Below are 11306 nucleotides of genomic sequence, written 5' to 3'. Positions count from 1 at the left end.
GGCTTAAATTAAAATATTGTTTGTTTGCCCTTTACCGACCGACCCTATCAATTCGTTCCGCCTGAAAATCTTTTATTTGTATTTACCAGCAAGATTTTATTTTATTTTATTTTTTCGTTCCTACCAAAAATCTTATATTTGTATTTCCCGCTCAAAACTTTTTTACCGGAATCCTCGGGTTTTATCTTTACGTATAAGGTCCAGTCCGTTTGGTATCACCTGAGCGTTTGACATGAACACTTGCATTTGAAGTTTCAAAGCATTTGTTTGAAATCGATGTTGAACGCTTTCTGAAATCATGATATGAAGTACGTTACTCTGTACCTTTAAACTTAAAGAGCAGGGTTCATTTACAAAAAAGTTCGTTTGATACAAAAGTATTTACGTGTGTACAAACTAATATGTAAACGGACGTTGTATTCTATGTAGGGATGGCCTTTTGTGATCCGCATATCAGAATGATTATGTTAACGATGCCGCTAAATTATTTATATCTGACATGAACCAAAAGTGACAAAACCCTGTAAAGTGGAGAATATCTGGCAGTAAAATCGCCAAGTTTTCCATACATATCATTTATAAATGTGATGCAAAATACGTGACAATTGAGTTTTAAGTCTTATAGCATTTTTATTGGAAAAAAAGGCACACACGAAATTTGTAACACTAGTACTCTATGACTTTTTCAACTAGTAATTTATGTCTGCCCGGACATTATCTTACCAGTACAAAGTTATCTCTTATATATTTTTTTTTCAAAACTAATAGTCCCAGCGGAAAACTTATTTCCAAAAACAAACGGACAAAAAAATGACATTATGCAGATTTTGTATCTATAAAATAAAATATTTTACCTACCTGCCTACCCATGACAAATAATATACCGAGCCAAGTTATTTTTTGGGGGAAAAAATAAAATATTTTACCTACCTACCTACCCTGTTTCAAAACATAGGGTCGGAAAAGGGCAAACAAACAATATTTTAATTTAGGCCTTACCCGAGAAATCCACAAAAACTGGTATCCCAACAAATGTTAATGACTCAGCCATAGTGTAACACTTACATAAAGGGTAACCAGAATTAACATCCACATATTTTTTTTATATTATTTCAGTTGCAGATCCAGAGGGGGGTCCTAAGGTTGAAACCACTCTTTGTTTTAGACAATAATGTATTCGAATGGGGACATATGGTTGGAAACCCCACTTTATTCTGGGTTGGGACCCCCATCCATCCCCCCTTTTTAAAATAGCTGGATCTGCCCCTGTATTTTTTCCTGAATCAAATTGCTGATATAAATCTGTATCTGTTGTAAATCAACTGTTCTGTATTTTTTTGTTGTTTGTGTTTTTCTAACCAGTATTAATTATGTCTAATGACAAAGGTGCAATAACACCATAAAAGGCTTGGTATATAAATAACTAGCTTAAATATTATAAATTATATTTGTTCTGTGCATATATTATCTAGGCTAATAAAATTAGGATCTTGATATCAAATTGAATTTTGAAATTAAGTGTTGAGACTGAGCTTTTTCTTAAAGTAAAGTTACAAAACCAATAGGATTTTATTTATTTTTTGCCTGAAAAGAATGTTGAAAAAAGTATGTCTTGTCAAATTATATTTTACTCTCTGTATAAATTTAATTGAATTTTCAGTCTACATTATTTACCAAAATGTTAAATATTCCAGTGAAATCTTTCATAAAGTCAACTCTAGCAGAAGAATAATATAATAGAATCATGAAAGTGATTTAGTTACAAAAACAAATATGATGTTGAACACAATAAAAGGCCTGCACAAGAGTACATTTTAACTGCTATTCTCATTCCAGTGCTGTATACTGCCAATTTTTTTGAAGTCTTTGGTTGTATTTTAATTAGGTATGCCATATTTTGAACTTTTTATTAATTCATTTGAACATTTAAATCATCAAATGTAATATTGCCAGAGTTCAACATTTTATTAAAGTTGATTTATTTTATTTTATATAATATTAGTTACTTTTAAAATAAATCCTCAAAAGTTCTTCAACACACCCAAATAAAGTAAGAATTTCAAAACTAAGTTTCTAAAAAAAAACAACGTCTGTGACAAATTAAACTACAACCTTTTTCTGACCTTACTGGTATTAGATAAAAATAATTGTGTAGAAATTATAGAGGTTTGTGAGGGAATATATGATTTTTAACTTGTAATATAATTGATGATTTTTGTATGTATATGAATTTTGTTTGATACGTTTTGACCAATACTTGCTTTCAACTTAAAAGTCATAAGAAACCTCAAATTAAAAAAAATAATGCATATGTTTTTTTATAACTGAATGGATTGTTTTCATTATAAAACTTATGTACATATATTTTTTTCTGAAGAAAATTCTTTAATTTATTCATATTTAGAAGAAGTTTACTTTATTTTAATTGCTTCCAATTGTTTCCTACCAGGAAGGAAGCAATCCCCCCCCCGGACATATTTTCCGTATGCAAAGTTACCTCAGTGTGACCCATCTCGTAAAAATCTGGTGACCGCAATACACATGGATGACCTTAAAATAAACTATTATCTGAATTTACATGTTAAACACGTGCTCAATTTCCATACTTTTTTGTTGATTGTTGACAAATAGGTGACAATCGTTAAACTTCGGCTAAAAACACGAACTTTAATTACCTGCCATATTTTCACAACACTGACCGATTGAAAAAAAAATTGACGATTATACGAAATTTATGCGAAAAAAATGAAAAATTCTTGAACAGAAGACTAAGTTTATGATGTTTGTATGCATTGGTTCAAGAATTGGAAGAACATTATTTTTCACCGGTCACTCGTTTCTTATGACTTTAAGATTTCTTGCCTAGCATAAACAAAGTTATATTATATTGTAATATAATCTTTTCCCTATTGATATTTTTAATGGGCATTTTGTTAAAGAGATAAATCACAGCAGATGAAATCTATGGAAAAACCTATTATGTTTTTTGCACCATTAACCTCTAATTGACCTACGTATTTTGTTCAAATTGTTATTTTTATAATTGTTATATATTGTGATATTTTAATGATCTGTTTCTTTCTGTTTTTATTTGTTTAATATATTAATATGCCTGTACTGTCAACAGAATTCTGTTTTGTCGTATCTAAATATCCAACTGTTTTACACTTAACTTTTGATAATCTTTTGCATTCAGGATTTTTTTACTTTTACTGTTTCAGAGTTATGGTCCTTTATTGTTTGAAAAAATCAAATTTTGTGGTTTCTTGATGATAAATAAGCAAAGGACTTTTGGCATTGTGTAATGGAATGTTTTGATCACTGAGCCGAAGCTTTTTATCTTCAAAACTTAAAAAAATTAAATAACCAGAGTTATTCCCCTTTATACTATGAATTTACTTTTCAAAATTGAAATAAATATGAGAAATTCTTGTCTCAGCATCAGCATTTAGATGAGCACCTGACTCAAATTAAATAGGAAAAAGATAACCATTAGAAAAGATCTGTTTCATTATTTAATAGCCCTTTGAACTGTGGCAAACATGTCAAATCTTATAAAATTCCACAGTATGCTGCTTCTGCCAAAAAAAATATGATCTCTCATTTGCCACAGGCAAGAGTATCTGTGATCACTGGATTAACTCCAGTTTTACTTTTGTTATTGACAATAATGTTTTATACATATCAGAGGGATACCAGTATTTAAGACAAACAGGAAACTAAAAGGCCTTCTCAAACATCTATTTTAACATGACTGTAGTTAATGTAAAAATAGCAATATGATGTTCTCAGGTACAGGTAATGTGGCAATATACTTAATGTATTTGTTTTTAAATCAAATTTTACTTTTGAAAAATTGGGTAACTGTAATCAAAATAGGTATAAAATTTTGCTATTGCTAGTCATGCAGATGTTCTACAAATATACAAATCAGTTAGTGTTGATAATTTTATTTAGCAAGATTATCCAATATCCACTTTATCCCTTTCCTCCATTGATATTTTATTTGTACATACTTGATTCGAATAGATTTTTTCAATAATAAGAAATCATCAGGTTTAAAGTATCAATGCATTGCAAAAAGGAATTTTCATAAATGAAATTCCAGTCAGATGTTCTCTTGAATATCCTTTTTATATTAGATTCAAATTTTATTAGGTCTGATACAGATTTTTCGCAGTTAAGACGTTTCAACTGAGGCACTACACAGGCGTCAAAAGGCGTCATTATGGAGTAAAGGGGGTGGCGTCAAAAAGCGTCATTATGGAGGAAAGGGTTAAGATCCACTTCATTGTTTGTTTAGAATGTTCTGAGTGAGGTAATAAAAGGAACAAAACATTTTATTTCAAGTTTTATGTTATGGTGTTCTATTGGTATTGTTTTATATATATCTGTATATCTTATTGGTGCATGCTGGTCATAAGTTTACTGAATAAATTTGAAATTTCAGATTCATATCTGCTTATCCTTCAGCATGTTCAGGTTAGGGCTATTCCAGAAAAAAATGTATGGGGGGGTTGGAAGGCAGTTTTTGTCAGCACACGCCACCCAGACAATTGTAATTGAGAATTATAGTGCATTATAGTGTGAAAAGTTGCTCTGATACCCATTACCCATGTATTATTAATACAATGTGCCTTCCAACCCCCCCATACATTTTTTTCTGGAATAGCCCTTAAATCTTGTCTATCTTAAAAAGAAGTACAATCTTAAAAAGAAGTACAATTTAGAGTTTAATATTTTATAAACCATCTATTATTGAAGACTGAATTAGGCTTTCTGGTTATTTAAGTAGCTGGGTTGCTGTTTCATTGAAGTACGTCCACATCTACTATATTTTAAAACCAATCAACATAGTACAAAAATGAAAAAAAAAATGTACAAAATTTAAAACAAATGAGAAATTTATTAATTACAATTTTTTTTTAACTGTAATTTGAAATGTCTATTTATTCAGTATATATTTGTGATCTTTACATTCCAGTATAAATTGATGGAACACTAGATGAATGAAAAATATTTTCATGATAATATATATTTTGTTTATAATAATAAAAAAAATACTAAAATATGCTGTTTGTTTTTTTTTCTCTCTGATACATACACCACGTTTCCTATTATCAATTATATGTTGTTTCTTATTTACGTAGTGTGAATATTATAAAAAAAAAAAGGACAATTTGTACAGGGTTTACAGTAGAAAATATCATTAAAATGACTGCTTTTCTCATGTCTGTAGGTCAATCACCGAAGATTTCTCACATTTAAGTCTACTGTTGTTTATCTCAAATTTGTTTGAAACTTACTAAATTTCTTGCCATAATATCTGGCCAGTATATAAATTTGTTGACCTTTAATGGTGATGATCCTTGACTGGCTATGTAAAGCCCTTATACGATCGGTCCTTTAATTTTTATCTTATCCTATATAAAATTAAATCTCATTAAGACTCGCATTCGGACAGCAACATTCTTACTTTTGTATATATGTAAATATAGGGGAAAGTGTTTTATAAGTTAGATTTATTTGAACCTATTATATCTGGTAAACATTTAGTAACTATATATCCTGCTAATATTAATATCTACTCGAAACTCAGGCATTTTATACTTCCATAAAAAGTGTAGTTTTATCTTTGAAGGCCTATGTTGACCTCTAGAAGTCTTTTGTTCTTTTTTGTATGATTTGGTTGCTGACTAAGTAATATATATAACACCTGAGAACCATTCCATACACCAAATATAGTTGACCTATTGCTTTAAGTACACAAGAAACAAACCAAACCATAAAAACTTTATACTAACCAATGTACCATAAGCTAAGAGAAGATGAGGTCAAGGTCAGACGAATCCTTCCAGACAGACATTTTCACCTTAAAACCATTCTATACATCAATTATAGTTCTCATTGTGCTTAAAGGATCTAAGAAACAAAACATTTATTTCAACAGCAGGTTAAATCTAGTAAATAAATACTGTAATCTCATAACCTGTTGCCTGTATTTATTATTGCAATTTTTGTATGGTCACCTTGATTTCTCCTTGTCTGGCAATAAGAGGAATGCCCTTTTGGTTTTGTGGGTTGTATAAACAAGCTGTATCAGAGAGAATTCTTATTTTATACATCCTGTAGGTACGGTAGTGTGATATCCTCATTGCACAATGCACATAGAAAATAATTCTTTTCTGACATTCAGACTTAACTACATTTACAACCTGAAATTTCTTTTTGTTGGTGGAGGTTCAAATTCTATCTTTCATAATCATCCATGTTGACCTACTAGGTATGAAATTTTTGCCAGACTATTAGTTTATCAGGTTTATGGAATCTCTAATCATTTTTGGTTTTGGAAAAAGATCAATGATATTATTTCCTGTTTATTTCCATAAACAGTGTTGGTCTGTAAAGTGAGCCATTGATACATGAAGCTGATGTCTAATTTCTAACCAAACTGATAAAGTAGATACTTTTATAATTTTAATCCTTTTATTTTTCAATATTTTATTCATTAAATAAATAAGTAAAAAAATATAAATTTTTAACAACTATTATCTATAACAAAACAAACTTCTAAATCTATGGATGGATTCACATTAGATATCACAGTTTAAAATATGTCAGACTCAATGTAATGATAAAACTTTTGGAAAAATATAAACAAGCATAGACATTAAAAAATATGGAATAAAAAAAATGTGGACAGAAATGATTTATATTTGACAGCCTTAGAATATGTTTGAACCAAATGGAGTATCAGTTAAACTCATTACAAAAACATTACAGAAATTGGGAATATATATAAAGTATTTTGCAGTGACTAATGATGCATAGACCTTCAATTTTTATCTTTTATACATAATAAAATAAAATAACGTACATTCTAGTGAACATGTCCCTATAGTTGAATGCAACATATTGAAAGTATTGAACATACAACTTTTAATTTTTGTTTTAGGGTTGCTGTTAATTTGAGCTTTCATTTTATCTCAAATTTATACTGATATTGAAATTGTGGATTTCTTGTAATGCATAAAATTAAGCAGAGTATCCTTATGCACGATATGGAATGATTGCAAATGAGACAACTCTCCACCAGTGACCATATGATGTAGAAGAAAGCAACTAGAGGTAACCATACAGCCTTCAACAATGAGCAAGTTGTAGAGTACATTCTAATATTACCCATGGCTACATAAAAACAAGAATATGTGTCAGTAGGACACCATGACCTGCTAGCACTATTACATTTCCAGGATCAGTGAACCATAACATTTGCCTTTTTGTAAAAATCATTCCAATATGGCTGTCATCTGGGCTCTTGGATGTTTAATTTTCATGTAAGGATCATTAAGTATGTATGATGCTACAGAACTAGGTCGACCTTCATCCATATTTGTTTCAAGGTTATCTACAACACTTTGTGCTTTATCACTAATTAAATGTACATCTGAAGATAAACAGTCTTGCACCATTCTCATCATATGTTTCACTTCCTCCAAACGGAATAATGTCTACAAAAAATGAAAATTTAAATTGATGAAAACTAAGTACGAAAGTATTGAAATACATAATCAATTTAAGTTAAGAATTCAGCAACCTCACATGTATGTTTAGAGATAACAATCATAAACTTTGTTAATGACAGCCTATATTTAAATGATATTTTTAACAAACATTCTAATATGACGTGCTTCTTTCGCTTTGTAAACAACACCGTGATAAAATTCTCGATATATCTATACTTAGCGCAGACTCCAAGATGTACAAAAATGGCTGTTTAAATATGCCTCCCACGTAAATCCACATGTATCGTAACCTATGTGTAAACGGTTGTGGATTTCGCTGTGTTAACAATTACAATTGAATAAAACCCTACAGAACATTTATTCTGATTCTGATGCATAACAAAAAGAATTTACACATTAGAGAACGCAAAAATGGACAAAAACAAAACAAATTAAAATTCCGCGAAATTCCAGTAATGATTTTTGCTCATTAACGTCATTTCAAAACATGACGTCATACGAATGAAAACGTCAAAGCTGAAGGTTTTTCTATTGCGTTTACCTTCTAAACTCGGATACAATTGCATTAAAATAAAGTATTGAGGTAGGTGATGCTTGTTTTCTGTTCTATTGCAATATTCGCACATTTACTGATTTCAGCATGTCAACATGGCGGCTCCTTGGTTACAACATGTCAACAGTGAATTTGACGGTAGCTTACGATAAAAAATGCAAATCTAAAATTGCAAATGTTGGGTCTACTGAGAAGTGAAAAAAGTAATCACATTTTTTTCTAGCGGTTAGTTAAGAAATCATTCATGCAGGTTTATTAGATTTGTTTTATATTAATTTTATCGAACAGTGGGTAAAATAGAACAGCCACATACACGGTATACCCATCATCGCTTCAGTTTTTTAATGATCGTATTTGTCCTATTAGAATCGAAATAATTCATGGAAGCCATAGATTTGTTGGAAATTTACACATGGCCTGGGCCGTGATATTCGTTAATTTTATCCCTCGCTAACGCTCAGGATAAAATTCGAATATCACGGCCCAGGCCATGTGTAAATTTCCAACAAATCTATGGCTTCCATGAATTATTTCTTAATTTTCATATACTGTAAATTTAGAAATCATTGTGACGCTTTTATTAATGAGAATAGTGTGACTGAATGTGTAACTCTATAATAAGAACTCACAGTCTGCTATCTGATACATAAAAGTGTTTGCAGATTTTCCTAAAATTAAATTAATTTAAAATTTACTCCTATTTTTTTTTTTTTTTTGTCAATTCATTCAAAATTGCAATAATAAACATACAAATGCACAAAATAATTTCTGAATTGACAGAATTTTTTTTTTAGAAACATTTTCATATTAACATGATTAATGTCTTTTGAACAGAAATTACAGAATTTACAAATACCTGGTCCTCGTAAGCAAAGTAAAAGTTATTAAGGTATGGATCCTCTTCTATTGATGTTTTCAATTTAGCTTTAACAAATTCTGCTAATGCAGTGCTAGCAAGAGTTATCCTCCCTTTACATATCTCTACCAGTCGTCTGTGGAACACCATGCACATCTGACCAAATACTCCTTCATCAATTGGACTCTGAAACAGCGGAAAAAGATTCTTTTTTTCTATATTGACTTACCAAAAAGTAAAATAACAAAATTACTGAACTCCGAGATTCAAAACAGAAAGTCAATTAAAGAATAACAGTACTATAGTTGAAGAGTTGTCACTGTCAAATCAAAATTGACGGTGGCAACTCTTCAACTACAGTACTGTTATTCCGATTCTAATGCATTACAAAAAGAAAAAAATATGATAAAACTTGAAAAAAATGTCTAAATTTGACAAATAGAAAAAAATCCGTGAAACTTCATGAATTATTTTGGCACAAAGACTTCATGGCTAAACATGACGTCATACACATGAAAACTGACAAACTGGAGGTTATTTACGTTACCTGTACGCTTCAAATTCGGATAAAATTACATTAAATTGGTTAATTCAAGGTAGGTGTTGTTTTATTTTCGATTATATAGTAGTAATCGAACATTTGTTGATTCAATCAATTCAAAATGGCGGGTCCCTCCTTAGTTACGCCTGGTCAACTGTGGATTTGACAGCAACTTTTAGCCAATGAAAAAATTGTTACATCCAAATTGCATAAAATAGAATAATCAAATGGCAAAATCAAAAGCTCAAAAACATCCAATGAATGGATAACAACTGAATATTTCAATATTTCTTATGACATATTCTGAAATGCATGCACAATTTAAACCTAAAATTGAGTGTAAGTTGTAGCCCTGAATTAACCATAGTCTGTATCAACAAAATCACTTTTGCATGGTTTAATGTATCTAGATTTTCCATTGTATCTTAATCATAATGTTGTGATCCTAAACTTAATTAATATTAATGGGACATTTAGCTTTGTTTCATCTGATAGGTTTGTTTTATTTTATAGACTAGTAGTATTTGAAAGCATTTAACAATTGCCTGTAAAGATAATAATGGTTACTTGTTTTCAAATATGTATTCTGAATCAGCTTAAATATTTCATTTTTTTTTCAATCCTAGAAAAGAAATAATGCTATAATGCAAACCATAATGTTCTTTAATTTGTAATTTCTTTTTTTAAATCAATAGTAACCTTACCCTACTGGTAAGCTTAATAAAACAGATATATCTGACAGTTTATGACTAGGTAATCTTGATTTAATATCCCAAACTATCATTTACCTGGAAATTAGGTAGCAGAGTATTTGCTTTTCTGGCTTTATGTGAATCAGCTGTCTTTTGACCGGTCTGAGCTCTGGACTGAGGAGGTGTTGCCCTGGTTCTTTGACTTGCAGCTGTGTTTGGTGCTGACTCATATTTCGTAAGGAATTCCTTATATTCTATAATTAGTTGAACCAGATCCTGTATAGCATCAATGATGGCTATGATATACTCCACTTGAGCAGCAACAGAGTGAAGCATCATCCAGGATTCACCAATATGGGTGTCATTCTGTCAAAAATAAAGATGATGGCATAAAAAAAGTATCTTATTTTACAAAGTTAAAAAGAAAAAACAAATTCTGAATTTGCATTATTATGAATAAATAGTTTAAAATTGATAAATATCAAGGATACTTGCTGACTATAAGGTATGAGTTTTTTGAAGTGGTGCTGTGACTTATAATTAATAGCTTCATCTGAACTCTGGGGATAGATGTCTCCTTGGTAATCATACCACATCTCCTCATTTCTATATCAAGTTTATTAAAGTAATTCTAAACAATTTATCTGAATAAAGTATTTGAAAAAAGACATTAATGATTATAAAGCAGTGGCGTAGCTGGGTCATTTTTACGTGTACGCCCGAACCTTGGCGAGGGATATGAAGGGTGCCAACCGCTCAATGTCAAAGCACCTGTTGGTAGTGTGTTCGAAAGGGACGAAGCCCCCGAAAGCTATCGAGAATGAGATACCATAATGATTCCTGTCAGTAAAAAATCATTGATAACAACATACTTTTGAATCTAAATGGTTTATTATTTTTTTTTTGGTTAATTTTGTAATATGTTAACTTGTTCATCGTGTTAAACTGGAAGCTAGCCAAATGGTCATTGGTTTTAGAGAAAACGTCCAAACCAATATTACTTTAAAATAAGTTTAAAGAGTGCCGTGAGTCAGCATACAATCGACAAAAGCACCTTTTAATGAACACGAAAAAAAATATTTCTAAAAGGTGCAATATAAAAAAATTCTGGAACACCTAGGATTTCTTCCACAAAAAG

At 30.4% G+C, this 11306-nt stretch overlaps 1 protein-coding gene across 1 annotated transcript in view; it reads right to left on the bottom strand.

Annotated features, from left to right (window-relative positions):
• Positions 1 to 6467: 6467 nt before the first annotated feature.
• The window catches only part of LOC139527882 (uncharacterized), a 39322-nt gene continuing 34483 nt past the window's right edge, over positions 6468 to 11306 (bottom strand). The window contains exons 29-31 of the mRNA XM_071323557.1: positions 10265 to 10534; positions 8936 to 9121; positions 6468 to 7511 (exon numbers count right to left, since the gene is read on the bottom strand). Of these exons, the coding sequence (XP_071179658.1) occupies positions 7290 to 7511; positions 8936 to 9121; positions 10265 to 10534 (678 nt within the window). The 3' untranslated portion in view covers positions 6468 to 7289. The remainder of the gene's footprint in view (positions 7512 to 8935; positions 9122 to 10264; positions 10535 to 11306) is intronic.

Source organism: Mytilus edulis, chromosome 6 (genome assembly GCF_963676685.1).
Source record: "Mytilus edulis chromosome 6, xbMytEdul2.2, whole genome shotgun sequence".
NCBI classification, from domain to species: Eukaryota; Metazoa; Mollusca; class Bivalvia; order Mytilida; family Mytilidae; genus Mytilus; species Mytilus edulis.
This window is presented reverse-complemented; position numbering and strand designations above follow the sequence as displayed.